At 43.4% G+C, this 21,438-nt stretch overlaps 1 protein-coding gene across 1 annotated transcript in view; it reads left to right on the top strand.

Annotated features, from left to right (window-relative positions):
* The window catches only part of LOC311003924 (receptor-type tyrosine-protein phosphatase mu-like), a 171,614-nt gene that overhangs the window by 88,504 nt on the left and 61,672 nt on the right, over positions 1-21,438 (top strand). The window contains exons 10-16 of the mRNA XM_083995836.1: positions 9,740-9,893; positions 10,677-10,861; positions 10,955-11,064; positions 12,265-12,466; positions 14,094-14,196; positions 19,726-19,907; positions 20,273-20,367. Of these exons, the coding sequence (XP_083851962.1) occupies positions 9,740-9,893; positions 10,677-10,861; positions 10,955-11,064; positions 12,265-12,466; positions 14,094-14,196; positions 19,726-19,907; positions 20,273-20,367 (1,031 nt within the window). The remainder of the gene's footprint in view (positions 1-9,739; positions 9,894-10,676; positions 10,862-10,954; positions 11,065-12,264; positions 12,467-14,093; positions 14,197-19,725; positions 19,908-20,272; positions 20,368-21,438) is intronic.

Raw genomic sequence — 21,438 nt, 5'->3', positions numbered from 1 at the left:
GACATGTTTGTAAAACTAGATCTAATTCAAAGTCTCCCGGAGTCTCGCGCGAGACCCAGTTGCCGTGCGCGGTGTGTTCAGGTGCAGTGGGAGCTCCCGTTTGTGTCATAAACACAAGAATATCAACTCTTGACTTGCTTCAAGTAAAAAAAACTTCTCGGCGCATGTTTGAGTCGCCACCTGACGCTGTCTGTGAAAAAAAATGTACACTTGAAGCAAGTCAAGAGTTGATATTCCTGTGTTTATGACACAAACGGGAGCTTCCACTGCACCTGAACACACCGCGCACGGCAACTTGGGTCTCGCGCGAGACTCCGGGAGACTTTGAATTAGATCTAGTTTTACAAACATGTCGGCTTGCTTGAAGTAAATAAACTTCTGGGTGCATGTTTGAGTCGCCATCTGACGCTGTCTGTGGAAAAAAATTACAGCTTTGAGGGATGTAAACAGGCTAAACAGCGGAACTTGTATCCGCTCCCATTCATTGCTGCCGTGGCGATGCAGGGACAGACACAACCACCGCAAAACAGGAGACATTAAACTGAAAATCTTCAGATTCCTTCTTTTAGACCTAAATGTTAGGAACATACAGCCAGGAGTTGAATTGAATTGTCCTTTAACTCAACATGACACAAAGAAGAGATGGGGAAGACAAGAGGAGGGCTGAAATCACCTAGTAGACCTCATCCAAAACTCCAGAACCCAGATTCCAGGACCCAGACTCCAGGTCTCAGACTCCAGGACTCAGACTTCAATCTGTCACACCTCCTCCTTAACAAAATCCACTTTCTGTTTCTGTTCTGGTTCAGCCAACATGAATCATCCATATCATCCATCACTGATTCTCATCTCATCTCTCCTCCTCTTCATCCCTCTATCACCCCCCCCCTTCTCTCTCTCTCATATTAAATCTGGTGTTCTCCTGGAAATGAAAAATTAAACCTCTCCTCCTCCTCTCCTTCATCCTAAAGTCACCTTCAAACATTCAGCTCTCCTCTCTCTCTCCCTCTCTCTGTCTGTAATGTATTCTTCTTCCTCTTCTTCTTTCTCCTCCTCTTCCTCCTCAGCAGTGTTTTTGTTTTCACTGTCTCTGTCTGTTATCAGCTCCCAGCAGCCTGCAACAAGCTCCACCCCGCTAATAAACCCTGCTGTCCTGTAGCAAAAACACTTAAACGTACCCCCAACCATCCAGATGATAAAAACCTAGCTAAACAAAGCCTGGCTATTTGTTCTGTGTGACAGAACCAGCTGAGTGATAGGAGGCTGTTACAGTAACTCAATGATGGCTCAATCAAAGAGCCTTTTCTCTGGATTTCTCAATTGTGCTTGGGTCGTGTAAAATAGAGCACGGGTCAACAGAATTCTTTCTATATAGAGAACTACTTTTACAGCCAACTAAATAGTTTTGCAGAAAATGTAGAAAGGAGTCAAATAAAAAGCAACTTAAAGCAAATAAAAGCACAAAGAACCAAGAAGGAAATAAAACCTTGAGCTAAAAGTGCTAATGTTGAGACTATAGAACTCCCAGACAGAAGAAAAACATGCAGTAATGTGTTCAAGTGTTTTCTACTGAGCTCTGCTACTATGATGGGTGAATAAAATTATATAGCTTCTAAAACCACAAATGATAAAGACCCCATGAAATGAAAAATGTAATTTTCCATTTAATTATTTGAGTATTTTTACATTAAAATCAATGAATTTTCTCCTCCTGTAAAACAAATTCAGACGTCTGATGACTCATCATTTTACGTCCAATTAAAATCAATTTCCTGAATGTTTACATTCCTCTTCAAAATATGAATTCAGGCAGTCACCATGACAACCTGAGTGCTGGACCTGCTAGCTAGTTTGAGAGTCTGGGCCCGCGCTACAGCTTCTGTCCTTTCATTGTGGGTGAAGCATCATGCTCATCAGCTATTGGCTCAAACATATACACTAACCTTTTCATCGCCATCATCGTCTTCCTCCATTTCACCATCACACAACTCATCTGTGAGATCGGCAGGTGGAGGAGAGAAGTCCTATGCAACAGCAGTGTTGGGCACGTTACTTTAAAAAAGTAATTAGTTATAATTACTAATTACTTCTCCCAAAAAGTAACTGAGTTAGTAACTCCACTACTTCACTATAAAAGTAACTAGTTACCAGGGAAAGTAACTATTGCGTTACTTTTTAAATCTTTTTTTAAGTTTAAATGTCGAAGAATTTGGATTTTTCTTCTCTCATTTTTAAATGTTATTTTATTGTTTTCATATATTTCACTGATTGCAATTATGGAATGCGAGTGTGTGTTTTATTGAAAGCTTTTACCTCAAGGAGATTAAAGTAGGCTAGTGTGTATCCACTTTGAAAACGCCAACTTTCCCACCGAACTCGGCAGCTTCCCTCTGCTAGTTTGTGTGTGTGAGGCTACTGCGTGCGTGTGTGGTGTGTGTACAAACTGAACACAGCCTCTGATTGGCTTAGCATGAAACCTTACTCTGCCTTAACCAATCATCATCACTTATGCGGTTGTCTCGCCCCTCCCCCCTCCCTCCTCCCCCCTCCCCTCACCAAAGGAGAGAAGGAAAAAAAAAACAGTTTTGCAGCTTCTGTGGTTGAGATGCCAAGTCGGAGGACAACGGCTTCACTGAGTAGTTTGTAACGCGCCTCATTTAATTGGTAATTTAACGGTAATGGTAACAGCGTTGTAACGATGGAAATAGTAATTAGTTAGATTATCCGTTACTGAAAAAAGTAACGCCGTTAGTAACACAGTTTATTTTAATGTGATTTCAGTTACTGACAGTCCCTTGACGTACATTGCACGCCATTGGCTACTGCAGATGTCAAGTCCCTCCCTAGTCTGGAAACATGTTATCACGTGGAACTGAATGGCATTCAGAGAGCTGTATCAGGTCGTCTTTAGAACCTCCAAGCTGAAACCCAGTGTTGACACAGACATGTATGTAGATATAGCCTACAGCATGTTTCTGCAGAGCTTCTATAGAGACTCACCAAACACAACCCCCCATCAGTTATTAACAGAGGTTTATCACTGCACACGTCTGCTTTTTTAATACAAGTCATAATGTGGCTGCTCTTGTTGTGTAACAGCAGCTAACAGAGGTTTAAAATCTAAAGTTGTTTTGTCATCTGTGATTTTTAGAGTTTAGAAGTTTAAATTCCTGCAGCTGTGATGAAGGAGAGAGAGAGAGGAGAGAGAGAGGAGAGACATATAAAAACCTGAGAGCCGATCTCTAAATAACACATTAATGAGCAGGAGAGAGATGGGTGAGAGGCACTGGCACACACTGAGAGAGAGGGGGCTTATTAAATCAATGGCAAAAATTTGAAAGGTTGAAATTTCCTGCTTTTCACCGAGAACAAAAGGCCAGCATCTGTGAGTGTGTGTGTGTGTTTGTGTGTGTGTGTGTGTCAGCAGGGTGAATGGAGGAGTCATTCATGTCGGAAATCTGTTTCAATCAGTCAGAATCGTGTTCACGGAAAAGGTCGAGGGGTGGGGGGTAGTGGAGTAGGGGAAGGGGGAAAAGTAGGGTTTTTTTTGTTGTTGAATTTATAAATAACATCAATTAACAAGAAGCTGATCTTAGTACAGTTCCTAATTAGTCCAACTAATGTGTCCTGTAGCTGTATGACACCAGACCAAGACCAGTTTGAATCGGGGTCTAAACCTCCATCAAACCAAGAGCAACAGCATGAGACAAATGTGGACTTTTCTCATGTCGGCTCCTCCACGTCCAAGAAAACCTCACTACAAATGATGCAACAGCAGCCAATAGAAACTAAAACCATCTACACACTGAGGGCTGGATTCACAGTTCACTAGGGGTGCAACGATTAATCCACGTACAGAAGTCGTCAAAAAACAATAACAAAATTTGTCACTAACAAATATAATGGTTGATAATTAGTTGGTAAGCCCAAGGTTTTTCACACTGTGGACCTGAGCTAAACGTCGCTCCTTCCATCCTCTGCTGGGAATTGTGCAGTAGCGACTGGGCAGTGTGTGTGTGTGTGTGTGTGTGTGCGAGCATCGGGGGCCGTTCAGATGTAGGGCCTTTTGCATGCACAAACCCATTACTTTTAATGTAGATGTGCGTCATGCGCACTCACAACCCAACAAGACGCCATAGGGGCACGCTTTCCCTCTGATGTTGTGTCAGATCCCGGTTCCCCCTCAGGCTGTGTCTTCCCTACTGTTTCCCACCGAGCTCCGCCCTCTTCCAAACGGAAAGATGTGGATGTGGATGTTGCCTCCGAGATGTAGAATGTGTATTATACAAGAGAGACTCGCTGACTTGTATCATCAGAACAGACATATTTAAGGGGGACAATGCCTACCTGACAACTCAGCTGTCTAAATGAGAGGCATTGAGTAATTGTACGCTTTATAATCCGATTAGTCGATTAAAGTGAGAGTTTCGGAAAATTAAGTGTTTTTACACTACATTTCCCATGAGCCACTGCGTGCACGGTAAAATTCTTGAACCGGTGCAAGACGGACAAAAGCGAAAACATTTGCCAAGAATGTTTTCATTTATCAAGAACGAAAATCGGAGGTTCAAAGACGATCAGATACCGTCGTAGTTCTGACCATATACGATGCCAACTAGCGATCTGACGAGTCATGGGAATAACGTTATCCCCATGACCCGCCGTGTCCGGGAAAACGAAAATAGGAAATGTGGGGCGAGTCGACCACTAAATAATAACAAAATAACTATAAAGACAAAACAATATTGAAAATGGACACATTAACAAGTGTAGGTAATGTAAATTCATCCACATTAATATGAGACTGTTTTATAAGCAAAAGCAAACTCTGGGTATCTTTAATCGTTTTAATAATCGATAGATCAGAATAAAACTTCATTAATTAACAGTTCTCTTGTTGAACTTCTGAAAGATAAAAGAAATGACTCCATGACTTTCTGTTTGTGTTTTTTTTTTTTTACCATTTTAACATTGTGTTTAACTACGTGTTGCTGCTGCTCTTTAAATTCTGTGCAGTTTGAGATGTTGTTGAAACACAGTGGAGCTTAAATACAAGAAAGTCTGATGTGAAACTGTTTTTTTAATAAAGTAGTGCATGTAGAAGTGCATGGGTTCTATTTTTTTTATTTTTATCGCAGTATCGAATGAGCATCGAGACTCTTCTGGAGAAATTCTGGTATTGTGACAAAACGCTTGAGTTGGAGTTATTCACAGATTAAGTGTTCCCCTAAATTTAAATGTTGTGTTTCTAAGCCACCACACAGCACACTTCAGATTGCCTTTCAGATATGTGTGTGTGTGTGTGTGTGTGTGTGTGTGTGTGTGTGTGTGTGTGTGTGTGTGTGTGTGTGTGTGTGTGTGTGTGTGTGTGTGTGTGTGTGTGTGTTTATTAAAGTGAGAAGATGATATTTGAGATAACATGTTAGATTCCTTGTTTATTGTGTTGGCCTGTTAATGACTAGTGGACATGAGGACACTACAGACTACGTGTGTGCGCGCGTGTGTGTGTGAGTGAGTCTTTATCCTCTTAGTGATAATCTTATCAATATTTGATATGGCTAAGTGTTGTGGTTTGATCAGGACGTTGTGTAATGTGGTCAAGATACTGAAAAATGCAGTGAAATGAAGAGTCTTTAACCTCTCTGGGTCTCTGAATGTAGTGGTTTTGAGTCTAGACCTGGTCCTGGTCTGGATCCAGAAAAAACACACTCAATCGAGTCAAACTAACTTTCAAAAAAAGAAAAAAGGTTTCAGAAAGACTTAACTGTGAAACCTCTAAAGCTGAACAATCAAGCCAAAGGAGAAGAACCAAAAAGTGCTCTTCTTTGAATGACCACTAGAGTCTCCAGAGAGTCCACCAACTCAGCACAGAAACCTGTCTGATCCTCCCCTACATGATGACAGCTGGACGAAGGGGAATCTTCTCACTCTTTGGGCCTGTCCCGATACGCACACTCCATCACACTTACACACTTGGGCACTTGGCGTGTGAGTTCATGGTTAAGTGTCAGTGCGCAAGTGTGTTGCATTTCGGCTTTTTCAACGACCAACAGTGCAACGCGCTTGATTTGCACATCACTTCAAAATAACGATAGAGACAAAACGATATATTGATCGAAAATGGGCCCATTAACAAGTGGTAACGTAGATTCATCCACATTAATATGAGACTTTTTTATTGTCGCAGAATTTTTCGTTCTGCCGCTGGAGAAACTCCTCATTATCCCTTTAACTTTCTATCTCATAATTATGGCTTTTTAATCTATATATTTTTTATTACTGGTTTATCACTGGTTATTAAAACTGTTGCTGTGCTGTGTGTGTGTGTGTCATAGTTGTGCTAGTGTGCACAATGGCACAGGCTGCACTTGTCCAGTTTGTCCTGATTGCTTTTATATATCCCTGTGCGCTTGGCCACTTAATACATACTGCACTATGAGCAAATATACGTTCCACCAGCACAGTGTGTGCGTAACCAAGCGCACTCAGCCAAGTGTGGAGGAATGGGACAGCGCCTCCGATTATATTAAAGGGATAGTTCACCCAAAATTGAAATTTCACTCATTATCTACTCTACCCTCTTGTCGACTAAGGGCTGGGAGAAGTTTCAGAGTCCTCCGTGGCTTCTCTGAGTTACAGGGGGTCTCGGCGTAGCAGTGCATGTCCATATAACGGTTGCAAATGGATACCAACTGTCTTCGTAACAAAAAGACACACCAAAAAACATCCAAATACCTCCATGCTGCTCGTATGTAATGTCCGTCTTGTATTGAAGCCCCGAAATGCTAAATTGTCCCGAAAAAAATTAAATAAGTCAGGACAGACCCTGGTTCGTCCAAATTTGACGAACCGGGAAGAGGAGCTTCGAGAAGCTTCCGCTACAAAACAAGCTTAAAATATAGACTTATTTAATTTTTTGGGGGACAATTTCGCATTTCGGGGCTTCAATACAAGACGGACATTACATACGAGCAGCATGGAGGTATTTGGATGTTTTTTGGTGTGTCTTTTTGTTACGAAGACAGTTGGTATCCATTTGCAACCGTTATATGGACATGCACTGCTACGCCGAGACCCCCTGTAACTCAGAGAAGCCACGGAGGACTCTGAAACTTCTCCCAGCCCTTAGTCCACATGAGGGGGAGTAGATAATGAGAAATTTCAATTTTGGGTGAACTATCCCTTTAAGGCTTGGAATTCTAACTGGGGGCAGGGCCACATAGTGATTGGCACGTGAGAGTTTGCCTGGTGCAAGCCAACCTGTAGCCAAGTCTGTGTCTGTTGTCAGAGTGTTTGTGTGTGAGAGTGAAGGGGTGGGAACACATTCACAATTCACTGGACAACTTATAGCGGTCCAGCTGTGATCAGATAACCCGAGACAGGATCTCTGTCCCCATGATCCCTGTCTCTGTCCATTAAAAGATTTATAAGACAGTTTATATAGATTTATACATTTATAGATTTAGTCTGTTTCAGTTCACCTTCACACAAATGGTCTCATTAGCAGCAGCTGAGTCTGTCTGTCTGTCTGTCTGTCTGTCTGCAGTTCCTCATCATGTTCAGACAGCTACCTCTGGATCACTGTGACACTGAGGCAAACTCTCGCTGAACTTCTGGAGAAATGCTCCGTTTCTCTGGAATTTTCAGAACGTCAGAGATAAGGAAAAAGCTCACACTGAATCAGATCAGCATGTAGAGGTCCAGGTCTGAGAGTCCAGGTCTGACTCCAGTGGTTTTAATCCAACATTCTTTGCTGCTGAGAGCCAGGTTTTGGCTCTGACTCTGGATAATCCTGTTTCTGTCAGTCTTTAGATTCTATTCATGCAAAATAATCAATCTGTGGTTTAATGTGTCAATTAATGAGCTAGTAAATCAATAATCAAAGTGTTGCAGAGAGTTCCTGCCCCTCAGTGTTATCACCATCACCTTCATCATCATCTAAGACCTTGTGTCGTTGTTGAAGGTTGTAGTTTGGAGTTCTTTTAACATTTGGTGGAAAAATACCTGGCGACATCATCGTCTGCAGGCAGCAGAGTGCTCTGTCTCTGATTTAAATGTCAGCCCAAAAATTATGGGATGGAAAGCATGACGACCACACACACACACACACACACACACACACACACACACACACACACACACACACACACACACACACACACACACAGACGCGCGCACACAGGTATGTTCAGGGGAAATGGTAGGATTTTGTGTGATAGTATTCTCTCTCCCCTCGGGGATTATGTGTAATAGGATCCACCTCAATCCCCCTCCGCTCCCGCCCCCCCCCTTGACCCCCGACCTCCATTGTTGCCGTGGCAATGTCTCAGTGTGTGTGTGTGTGTGTTCCATGTAGATCGACCACTTAGCCTCAACGTCTCTTTCATCGCATTGTCAAGGTGGAGAAAACTCACAAGTGCCTCTTTTGTGTTTGAGTAAAAGCCTGTCTGCAGTGTGTGTGTGTGTGTGTGTGTGTGTGTGTGTGTGTGTGTGTGTGTGTGTGTGTGTGTGTGTGTGTGTGTGTGTGTGTGTGTGTGTGCGCACGCAAGTGTGTGTGTGTGTGTGTGTGTGTGTGTGAGCCTCAATAACAGGAAGAGAGGAGTTTGCAGCCACAATCGACCACATACACAACAGATAAAAGACGACAAAGAACAGGAAAGGCATTGTTCATTGGCTGCAGAAAAACACCTGAAAACACACACACTCTCTCCCTCACACACACACACACACACACACACACACACACACACACACACACACACTGCCTTTGTAGTGGCCAATCTAAGTGCTGTATTTCAAGATGACAGACAGCGATCCACTCGGAGAGAGAATGATAGATGAGAGCAGGAAAGAGCAATTGCTCCTGACAAAACGTCACTCTGTGTGTGTGTGTGTGTGTGTGTGTGTGTGTGTGTGTGTGTGTGTGTGTGTGTGTGTGTGTGCGTGCGTGCACGGCAAAGCTTCCTTTAATCTCCTCCTATCACCTCCTCTCTCTCTTTGTGTCTCTGTTCAGTTGAAGCTTGTTTTTTCAGTTCTGGTAAAATTCACTGCAGGAGGCTGAGAGGGAGGGTGGTCTGTACCTCTGTCTGTCTGTACCTCTGTCTGTCTGTCTGTCTGTCTGTCTGTCTGTACCTCTGTCTGTCTGTCTGTCTGTCTGTCTGTCTGTCTGTCTGTCTGTCTGTCTGTCTGTCTGTCTGTCTGTCTGTCTGTCAGGTCTGGTACAGAGGACCAGGATCAGGTCCAGGACAAAGTGAACTGTGACGTGAAGACAAATGAACTGTCTGATGGTGACAAACAGTTGGTGGAGTCAGAACAAGTCCTCCTCCCTGGAGTCCACAGAGAGACAGGACGACAGAGAGATGCAGAGACACAGACAGACAGAAAGACAAAGATACAGAGACAGAGACAGAGAGAGAGAGTGACCAAGCGAAAGGGAGGCAAAGGGACAGAGAGACAGATAAAGAGACTGTTGTAGAACAAACAAAACAACAGAGAAATTGAGAGACACAAAGAGACAGAGACATGAACCTGATCCTGGATCAATGACTGTCCCCTGGTCTCATAACATGAGACAAACCAGTGACAGCATGTACACAAGAGGACCTGGTCTTCAGTTCCTGGTCCTGGACTGAATGTAAACCTGCCGATTCACCAGGTGTGAGGTGATAATGATGATGATGATGATGATGATGATGGTGATGATGATGTGTGTGTGTGTGTGTTTGTGTGTGTGTCCTAGATCCGATGCATGGCCCGCGGCACCTCAAGGTCGTCGACATCGAGTCCAAACAGATGACGGTCCAATGGGAGCCGTTCGGGTACAACGTGACCCGTTGCCACAGCTACAACCTGACGGTGCAGTACCGCTACAGACCAGCAGGGGCCCCCAGCAGGTAACCAAGGGCGATGGACCATCGGTGTGTGTGGGGGAGGAAGGCCGACAGATACAGAGAGGGAGGGGCTCAGAGCAACAGACAGGGAGTGGCAAAACGTTAAAGGGATAGTTCAACATTGTGGCAAATTTGCCTATTGCTATAATCCCTATAGTTTTAGGAGTAGGTTCATTACCTTTAATTGTCGGTGCAAGCTGTTTTTAGATCGGCGGGGCAGAGACGTGAGCTGCTCAGCTAACGCTACGGAGGTGCATGGTACTTTCACCTTTCCCTAATCAAACTACATACACAATCCAACAACTCCAAAACACTAAACGTATTATTATCTAACATTACGACACATGAAGCAAATACTCAGAACTACTTGCACTTTTGAAATCACTCCACCCAGCAGCCGTGTCTGGAATGTAGTTCCGACTACGTATTTGCCTCAAAAACAACTCTGTCTCGTAATGTTACGTTATTATCTCATAGTGTAGTCAATGTGCAGGTCACAACTTGTCCACCAGAGTGTTTTGGAGTTGTTGGATTGTGTATTTGATTAATTTGATGAGGGTAAGGCGAAAATAGCTTAGGTCTCTGCCCGGCCGATCTAAAATTAGCTTGCACCGACAATTAAAGGTAATGAACCTACTTTTAAGACTATAGGGATTATGGCAGTTTGCCAAAATGTTGAACTATCCTTTAAGACTGGGAAGAGTTTTCCTGAAAGGGGAGGGGCCACCAGGTACATAGAGGGAGGGGCTGTTCCAGGTGAATAAACTCCTCCCCCTCTCTCTGCAGAGAGCCAGTGAAGGAGAAGGTGAGGGAGGAGATGGTGTACGACACCCGCAGCTCCATGCAGCAGCACACCGAACACACAGTACGTGACCTTCCACCGTTCACCAACGTCAGTCTGAGGCTCATCCTCAGTAACCCCGAGGGACGCAAGGAGAGCGAGGAGCTGCTGGTGCTGACTGACGAGGACGGTACGACAGCAGACACACAGTAGAATCACGGTCACATGTCAGGTAGACTAGAGATAAAGTGGACTCAGATGGCTCTCTCCTCTCCTGGTCTAGTTCCTGGAGCCGTCCCGGTGGAGTCCATCCTCGGCAGCAGCTATGAGCAGCAGATCAGCCTGAGCTGGAGGGAACCTCAGCAGACCTACGGCCTTATTCGGCAGTACGAGGTAAACACATCCATTCTGGGTAGACTACAAGTCCCACAATAGGCTTTATGCACAGCTTCACTACTTCCCGAACTTAAACAAGCTCCTTTATTTCCTGTCTTACAGTCTTTAGCCCTATTCGCATGGGATTAGTATTACCTGGGGACCTCTGGTGATTTGTAAATTACCCCCCCACATCTGTGTTTCTTGTGGTGCATTCGCACGGGATAAGTGAAGTCTGTATTTTTAGTCGAATTTACTGACATTAAGGCTCCGATATGACGTCAAAGCTGTGCACGTCGTAACATCCGCTGCTGTCACATCCATGTGCGAAGCAAATAAATGTCAAAGCAGCAACGTGACTTTGCAACAGTGCAGTTGTTGTCGCAATAACGGGCCGTCATGGCATTTGTATTAAGCCTGTTGAAAGCCGCCGTCATCCATCTCAATATCCTCCTAAATTTCGCTCTTTTTATGGATCTGAGCTGTTTATTTAAATGGGTCTCTAGCACCGATACGAGCCGGTGTTTGCACCTAAAACGCCTTCGAAAATGCCGCTCATAATTTCCACCGCAGCCTCCATGTTTCAACCCGTAGCCTACAGTATGGTTTCAACCGGGGAAGAAGTAGAAAAAGCGCGCAATAAAAACAACAAAAACAAAAAATGCCCCTCAATTACTGAGATGCAGATTTGCACGGGACTAGTTTTACCACGGGACGTCGGTCTTTGGTGAAATATAGTAGGTCATTTGCGGGGGAATTTTTACTTTACAAATTACTGATTAAGATCACAGACGTCCTCCGCAATTATTACAAATCACCAGAGGTCCCCAGGTAATACTAATCCCGTGCGAATAGGGCTTTTGTCTGTCTTGTCTGTCTTGGACAAACTGATTCATCCAGGTGTGTCTGACAACCTCACAACAACGGTCAGGCACACCTGGATGAATCAGTTTGTCCAATAATGTAAGACAGGAAATAAAGGAGCTTGTTTAAGTTCAGGAAGTAGTGGAGCTGTGTGTAATATAAAGCCTATCCTTTGGTGTAAGAATCACATTGTGGTGCAGTGCTGTGTTTTATTCGTCATGGCGACAGCTGATGAGGTCAGGTTTCGTAGTCTTCATAGACAATCCATAATGACCAGAGCAGAACTTAAAAACTTCATAACCCACAATGCCTTGTGAGGCAGCCAGACACTGTAGCTGTCGTTCTCCTCCACAGATCTCCTACAAAGCCCTGAGCTCCTTCGATACGGAGTTCGACCTGTCCAATCAGAGCGGCAAGGTGTTCAAACCAGCCAATGACACAAGTCACGTGTTCACCGGCCTCTACCCGGGCTCCACCTACTCCTTCACAATAAGAGCCTCCACTGTGAAAGGCTTCGGACCTCCAGTGATCACCCAGTTCACCACCAAGATCTCAGGTAGGATCCTTCAAAATAACTATCCAACATCCTCAGCCTCAGCATCCCTCCCACTCTACCCCAACATGGTCCTGCATGGTGACCTCTCCTCGTTATCACTCCCAAAACATCATCAAACATTCATCCTCATCTCCACAGCCATGGCCAAAAAAACAATCCTACTCAATTGGAAAGACAGAACAAAACTTTCACTACAGCACTGGTACAATCTGCTGACGGAACATTCAAATTTGGAAAAAACTTTTACCATGAAAGATAATATCACCCACTACAATAACACCTGGTCTCCATTCATACAATTTATCCAGAGCTGATCCCTCAAAACTACTTCACACCATTCATCCCTTCCTTCCCCCCTTTTATGTTTTTCTTTTCATTAGCCTCTTTATTCTCTGTTTTTGTTAGACATTTCTTTATTTGAATAAACCCCTTGAGATGTATCATCTTGTTTTCGAGGGGGTCCAAACATATAGACAAACATGAACTCATCGTACAAACACATTCACAATACAGAAAAAACAGACACAACAAAAACAAACAAAGAAAAAAACAGTCCACAACAATAAAGCAAACAAGGGACAAACCACAGTTAACATAATGATATTGGAACAATATTGGAACAATACAACTGTAAGATGGCCACAATGGCCAACACTGAGACTGAGATAACAGTATACGGTATTACTATCAATTCACCAAATCAAAAAGAACATGCATCTTCAATGAAAACATGTTTTTATTCACAACAAATTCAATCTGCCTGCTCAACACCTCTTTTTGCAATTCCACCCCCCGTTCTCTGGTTGGTTCTGTCACTGTCCTTTGTCCCATACGGTTCTGTACATGTAACTGTCTTGTAATGTGTGCTTAAAGGACAATTCTGGGCAAATTCAACTCGGGGCTGTATTTTCCTAACATTTTAGGTCTAAAAGAAGGAATCTGAAGATTTTCAGCTTAATTGCTCCTGTTTTGCGGTAGTTGTGTCTGTCCCCGCATCGCCATGGCAGCGATGAATGGGAGCGGATGTAAGTTCTGCTGCTTTAGGCTGTTTACATCCCTCAAAGCTGTAATTTGAGGGATTGACGCGCTCGGTGTGTTCACGTGCAGTCGGAAGCTCCCGTTGAAGTAAACAAACTTCTCGGTGCATGTTTGAGTCGCCATCTGACGCTGTCTGTGGAAAAAAAATTGCAGCTTTGAGGGATGTAAACAGCCTAAGCAGCAGAACTTGACACAACTACCGCAAAACAGGAGCAATTAAACTCACACATTCCTTCTTTTATACCTAAAATGTTAGGAAAATACAGCCCCGAGTTGAATTTGCCCAGAATTGTCCTTTAAATGTTCATTAATTTAAAAAAAAGGAGAAAAAACTAAAATGAACAAAAAAAAAAACGTATGATTATCCTCCCTCATGGCTGACCCAAGGGCCCAACCAGGGTCAGGGCTCCTCTAACTCTTATTATCATTTCTGATTTGGATCCAGATCACTGGTACAGTCTTTTATTGACTATAATGATGTTTCTAATCAAATGTCATGGTAATTAATCAGAAAGACTACAACAGTATGACACATGTGAGGAACAGGAGCATGTTGCTGACAGCCCCCCTCCCCCTCTCTCCCCCTCAGCTCCTCTGATGCCGGCCTACGACCAGGAGTCTCCTCTCAACCAGACCGACTCCACCGTCACTGTTCTGCTCAAACCAGCTCAGAGCCGAGGAGCCCCGGTCAGGTAATAACACACACACACACACTGAAATATTCAGCAGCATCAATCTTCTGCTTCATAAAGTTTTCATCGCTGAAACGTTAAACATTAAAACACAACATGAAGAAGGAACCAGGCCTGTCACACAGTCACATGGTGGCCAAATATGGCGGCGCGTGCCGAGCGGTCTCAGCGGGCCGGCTCTCTGCACAAGACTTGCTTGGTATCTCACCTGTTTCTTTGTTTGTAATCAGACAGACACACACTCACGCTTACTGTTAAATCTCCAATGTCGGCGGCCCAGAGGAAGAGCGTATCCGCGGTAACAGTCTTCACGTTAACAGCTGCCTGCACTCCGTCGTCATCTTGGGATTTAGTTAATTAACAATCAGCAGGCGGGGCTAATCAGAACCTGCTGCTAACACAAGGATTAACAGGGGATTAACAGCTAATGTGTCAATCACACACACACACACACACTGTGGTTTCATTTCACTCAAAATTGTCAGGAAACACAAAGATGGCTCGGTTCATCTGCTCATGTCTTCTTACCGACAGTGAACAGAAGCTCCTGACACAGGCTGCAGAGCTAAACACACACTGCAGCGAATCACATGATCCATGCGGTGTCACTGCACATCTGCTTGTCTAAATTAAATTCATTTGGAGAAAGTACCAGTATAACACGCCCTTCAGCAGAGAGTAATGCATTCTGGGCCGTTTGCAGCCTCAACGCTAGTGTTTCCAATGTATTTATGGTGATTCTGTCACAGTTCACAGCATCAATCAAAAGAGAGGCGGCTCCGAGCCTCCTCCCTGATTGACTCGCTGTTTTCTGAGTGCCCAAGTGTAAAATATTGCAGATTACAGGTAAAGACTCCATGAAGGGCCGGGACTCGGGGTGGGCCGGGCTCGGGTCATGACTGAGGACGTGGGCTGATTTGTTTTGACATCACAACTTGCAGAAGCTGTGACGGCTGGTTTTAGGGCTCAGTTTCTGAATACAGGCTGTGGATGGATATTTGTACAGAACCTAGAGCTGTTTTATAAACAAGGAACAAATGGAGATTGACCTTTCAACTACATAGAGCTGCGAGCAGCACAGACATGTTTCCTGTTGCTGCAGCGTGAGGCCAACTGTAGCTCTGTGAGCAGCCTCTTCTTCTCCGCCGTCATCATAGAAACCCACTCAAAGGGAGATTATTACAGCTCATCTTGTTTCTTTTCTTAACTTAAAGAATCCATGAAACATAAAACACATGAAGTCTCAGAGAAGCAGGGAAATGCATCATTCCGACCGAATCCATATTCATATCCATGTTGTGTTTATGCAGGAGCGAAGCGTGGATGTGTGCGTGTGATACACGGTGTGTTAATTGACATGATAGCTGATGTGAAATCCATCAGATTGAACAGATGCTTCTCTGAGATACCATTTCATGTTTGTGTGTTTATATTTAACTTTGCTTTTGTTTCCTTTGACACCGGAGTGTTTGTCGGCCCGCAGGCACACACACACACACACACACTCTGCAACGCGCACATACTGATGTATAAGAGCCTCAGATCGTAGGACAAAAGGTGTTGCCGCGGGCAACCTGCTGCCATAATCAGATTATTGTCACACACACACACACACGTACACATACTCGCACACACAAGTGCTGCGACGTGAGCGTGAAGAAATGTGATTGGAGATGGTTTGTCACAGACAGAGAGAGGAAAGAAAGAGAGAGACAGATGTGAAGGGGAGGAGAGAGGACAAGAAGAAAGAGGAGGAGGAAAGAAAGAGAAAGAAAGAGAGATGATTGAATCTGTCTTTCTCTTCATTTTTGTGGGAATTAAGCAGATTTTATAGTGTGTGTGACTGTGTGTGCCTGTGTGTGTGCGTATGTGTATATGTTATGTGTGTGCTTTCCTGTCCTCCTTTAGTTTCCTGTCCAGCGGGAAATGTGACAATGCAGCAATTTCACGTTCCACACCCTCAAGTGTGTGTGTGTGTGTGTGTGTGTGTGTGTGTGTGTGTGTGTGTGTGTGTGTGTGTGTGTGTGTGTGTGTATGGTGATATATGACTTCTGTCCTGAACCTGGTTCCTGTGAAAAATACAACTATTGTTTCCAACGTCCCTGAGGACACAACCACCACCATTGAAAAGTCAAAAAGGGTTGCGTTCAAGTGCAGGTGTTTCTGTGTGAACTGTGACGCTTGGTGGTAGAAAACAGAAAGTGTCCCTCTGCTGTTCTTTGTCGTCTAACAACAGTTTGTAACAGCAAAATTGTTGTTGACCTTGTAAAGTTTTTTTTTTTATGGAGTTGGGATTCTGTAGAGTTTGTTTTATTTTATAGACCACCAACATTTTCTACAGAGACTGTGTATTTTTCATAGATCTTCAAGTTGTTGTGGTGTCTGTAATGTGTCTGTAGTACAGAATCACAAGTAGAGTCTGTCTCAGTCTGTGTATATCCAGTTTCTGTGGAATCGATAGTCTCCAGAGTTGATGGAGATGATGGATTTTTTTTCATCATAAGAGTCACAAGAGATTTTTAGAGAGTAGAGTATAGTTTCAGTGGAGAGGGGTGGATAAAGTTATCTTAGTGTCACTTGAATTTCTGTAGAGTGAGTGTGAGAGTTTGTGTGGAGCAGCGAGTGAGGTTTTGTTGTAACTGAAAAGTTGGTTGAGTTAAGTAGAGTTGGGAGTTACTAGAATCTTCTCAGCAGTGTTGAGAGTAATGCATTTCTACAGTAAGTAACACCTAAATGACAGCCTATTTGTACATTAATAAATGAGCAACTTGCCCAGTCGTGTTTCTTAGGGCTTGTGAAGTTTCAGCTGTTTCAGCAAAGCTTCAGCAGACTTCAGTAGAGTTGAGTTTCAGCTGTCTCAGTATTTTCAGCAAACCTACAGAAGTGCTTCAGTAGGTTCAGCAGACTTTCAGTAGGCTCAGTAGTTTCAGCAGAGTTACAGCAGTGCTTTAGGAGGTTCAGTAGTTTCATTTACAGCAGTGCTTTAGGAGGTTTAGTAGTTTCAGCAGGTTCAGTAGTTTCAGCAGAGTCTCAGCAGGTTCAGTAGTTTCAGTTACAGCAGTGCTTTAGGAGGTTCAGTAGTTTCAGTTACAGTAGTGCTTTAGGAGGTTCAGTAGTTTCAGCAGAGTTTCAGCAGGTTCAGTAGTTTCAGCAGAGCAGTGCTTCAGGAGGTTCAGTAGTTTCAGCAGAGTTTCAGCAGGTTCAGTAGTTTCAGCAGAGCATTGCTTCAGGAGGTTCAGTAGTTTCAGCAGAGTTTCAGCAGGTTCAGTAGTTTCAGTTACAGTAGTGCTTTAGGAGGTTCAGTAGTTTCAGTTACAGTAGTGCTTTAGGAGCTTCAGTAGTTTCAGTTACAGCAGTGCTTTAGGAGGTTCAGTAGTTTCAGTTACAGCAGTGCTTTAGGAGGTTCAGTAGTTTCAGTTACAGTAGTGCTTTAGGAGGTTCAGTAGTTTCAGTTACATCAGTGCTTTAGGAGGTTCAGTAGTTTCAGTTACAGCAGTGCTTTAGGAGGTTCAGTAGTTTCAGCAGAGTTTCAGCAGGTTCGGTAGTTTCAGCAGAGCAGTGCTTCAGGAGGCTCAGTAGTTTCAGAAGAGTTGCAGCAGTGTCAGTATTTTCAGCAGTTTCAGCAGATAACAGCAGTGCTTTAGCAGGTTACCTATTTCCAGCAGTTTCAGTATATTTTAATTGAGTTTCAGCTTTGTGCTCTTCTAACAGACTGAAACCTTTTCCCTCTGAAGGAAATCATTTAAGGACAGGGACATCAAGGCTGGTGGGCATTGTCCAGGGTGGAAAGCAGTTTGTCCAGGGTTCTGGTCTCTACCACTGTGACCACTGAGTCCAGCTGTGTGCCCACCACAGAGCCAGCCCTCCTTACCAGTCTGTCCAGTCACATTTTCATTTGTTTTGTGTCTTTCTGTATTTTACCCACATACAAGATTGAATGCCTTCGTAGACAGGCTGAAATGAATGATCAGTTTAATGTCAGACTCCTACAAAGTTACAGCCCCTACATACAGAGACAGAGAGTTAATAAAAATGAAGGAGAGAGTGATGGAGTGGAGGAGAGGCAGAGCTGACCTTTCTGTGGTGCTGAATAATGAACCAACAGATGGGTGAGAGGAACAGGAGTGTGATTTTATGTGTAAGGGTTGTATGTGAATAGAAATCAAGCCAATATTCTTCAACACAGTCACTCTTCCAAAGGCAAGGCCAAAATTTATTAAAAATCTTAAAGGACTTCTGCAACAATCTCACCGACAAGCCTCCAGTAGCCTCTCTTACCTGGTTGATACTCTTATTTTGAAGTTACAAAGTAAGTGTATGTACTGTAGAGCTGCCTACCAGAGCCTTCAAAATACATGTCTTGCCTTGAAAATTATGAATAATAGGAAAAAATAGGGATCTCCTGAAAATGTTGTTCTCCTGAACAAAGTTTAACTTGGATGCAAAAAAAGAACCGAAGAATAAGAACTATAAAATGCATTTCCTGAAGCAAATGAGTGAATGCCAAGAGTACAAAACAGAATAGTCTAAAATAGCTGAAAAATGCCTAAAGAAGAAATCTACCAGCAACCCTGAAGGAGATTCCCCAAGAAGTGCTGAAGCTCATTTAAACAGAGGTAGATTGATTTAAAAACTGGATGTTGAAATATCAGACTGGAGGAGCTGTGAGCTGAACTACTGTACATTAATTGTAAAAGCTTGGATCTTAAAGGGATAGTTCACCCAAAATTGAAATTTCACTCAGTATCTACTCACCCTCATGTGGACTAAGGGCTGGGAGAAGTTTCAGAGTCCTCCGTGGCTTCTCTGAGTTACAGGGGGTCTCGGCGTAGCAGTGCATGTCCATATAACGGTTGCAAATGGATACCAACTGTCTTCGTAACAAAAAGACACACCAAAAAACATCCAAATACCTCCATGCTGCTGGTATGTAATGTCCGTCTTGTATTGAAGCCCCGGAATGCGAAATCGTCCCGAAAGAAATTAAATAAGTCTATATTTCAAGCTTGTTTGTAGCAGAAGCTCCTCTTCTTCTTCTTCAGTTCGTCAAATTTGGACGAACCAGGGTCTGTCCTCTTCGTCCAAATTTGACGAACCGGGAAGAGGAGCTTCGAGAAGCTTCCGCTACAAAACAAGCTTGAAATAGACTTTTTTCGGGACAATTTTGCATTTCGGGGCTTCAATACAAGACAGACATTACATACGAGCAGCATGGAGGTATTTGGATGTTTTTTGGTGTGTCTTTTTGTTACGAAGACAGTTGGTATCCATTTGCAACCGTTATATGGACATGCACTGCTACGCCGAGACCCCCTGTAACTCAGAGAAGCCACGGAGGACTCTGAAACTTCTCCCAGCCCTTAGTCCACATGAGTGAAATTTCAATTTTGGGTGAACTATCCCTTTAAACATATCGATGTCGGTTTTTATGATGATATGATGTCATCGTCACTCATGATATTTCTTATTACCAATTAATAACTGAAACACTTGGCGTGACGTTCTCTGTCTTCTGTCCTCTGTCTGCAGCAAGTACCAGGTGGTTGTGGAGGAGGAGCGCCCCCGCAGGCAGAGGAGAGGTACTGCAGAGATCCTCCGCTGCTACCCGGTGCCCATTCACTTCCAGAACGCCACGCTGCTCAACTCTCAGTATTACTTCAGTGCAGAGCTGCCAATGAGCGAGCTGAGAACGCCCATGCCCTTCTGTGTCGGTGAGTCATCCAGCTGTTAGCTTCTCTGCTAACTAGTTTGGTAGTGCGTTTAGTTGACCTTGTGTGACCTGTGTTAATTAATTCATCAGATAGTGAGTTGAATTAGTTTGTTCATTTGTGAACATTTGCTGTTAAGTTAAATTGCTTTTTAATCGCTTAATTTGCTTTTCTTTGTTTTGTTTTTTTGTGGTTTTATTTTGCAACAAATCACCTGCAGCTTCCTGGAGACTGTGTCTGATGGAGCTAGAGTGATATTATGATCACTAGAGGCTATGTGATCAGTTAGTTGACCTTATTGTATACATGTTAACCTGTTCATCTTTTAACTTGCACACCTGTTTATCTATTTCTGTGTGTGTGTGCAGGCGATAACAGGACCTACAATGGTTATTGGAACGCTCCTCTGCTGCCTCATAAGAGTTATGGGATCTACTACCAGGCTGTCAGCACGGCTAATGGGGTGAGTTCACCTGTCCACAGGTACAACAGGATTCCCGCAGATCCTTAAAAAGTCTTAAAATGCATTGAATTCATTAATCTGAAAACACTGGCATTAAAATGTCTTCAATCAATATTTTAAAAGTCTTAAAAATGTCCTTTTTAGTTTATAATCTCAGCCTCACGTTCTCACTACAGCTGTTCTGTTGTCAACAAACACACATGGAGATGACGCTGCAACCCAGCTACATCGCTGTCTTAAATGTAATTTCAAGTGGCATTAAAAAGTCTTAAAAAGTCTAGAATTTAACTTGCCTTAAGCTGTAGGAACCCTATACAATCATCTCATGATCTGATTACACTGTGGATCACTAGTTAACTACAGTAGTTACCATAGTAAACATGACCACATTGATCTATCTTTTTAAAATCATTTTAAAATGATAGTATATTATATTGTCTTACTTTCTAACAGTCACATAGCAGTATTCTGTCTTACAGCACTATCATTAAGTTTAGTCAGTTCAGGTTGGTGGGAGTGGATGTTCCAGTGGCTGAGGCAGAGCTGACCTTTCTGTGTGGATGTTACAGTTACACAGTTAAAGAGTAGAGCTCTGGGAGTGTGAGGACCTGATGTTGGTGTCTTTTAATGAACATGTGGAGGTCAAGGAGTCAGCTACGGTTGTATCTTTGTTTTCTGGTTTCTCAGTAGAGTAGATATTTATTCACCATGGACATCAGAGGTAGACTACACTTCAATCCAAGAATATACAGTATGTGTCGGGTTTGTGTGGTAACTCTAAAGTACCTGCATATGGTCCATCAGCTGAATACATGTGGTGTAGAGAAACAGTTTGTTAATCAGACAGGAAACAGTTGGTGAGCTGAGTTTAAAGGGAAGGCTGGAGTGGAGATATTTAGTCACAGTGTGCAGCAGAGCTCGACATCACAGAGACACTCGTCTGTTTATAACGACGCTTTCACATCTTTTTCTGTCATAAAGAATCAGAGAAGCAAGAGAGACAGGGAGGTCACACACTCTGATACACACACACACACACACACACACACACACACACACACACACACACAC

This window comes from Trachurus trachurus (assembly GCF_905171665.1).
Source record: "Trachurus trachurus genome assembly, chromosome: 20".
NCBI classification, from domain to species: Eukaryota; Metazoa; Chordata; class Actinopteri; order Carangiformes; family Carangidae; genus Trachurus; species Trachurus trachurus.
Note: the sequence above shows the minus strand (reverse complement) of the source record. Positions and strands in the feature narration are given on the sequence as shown.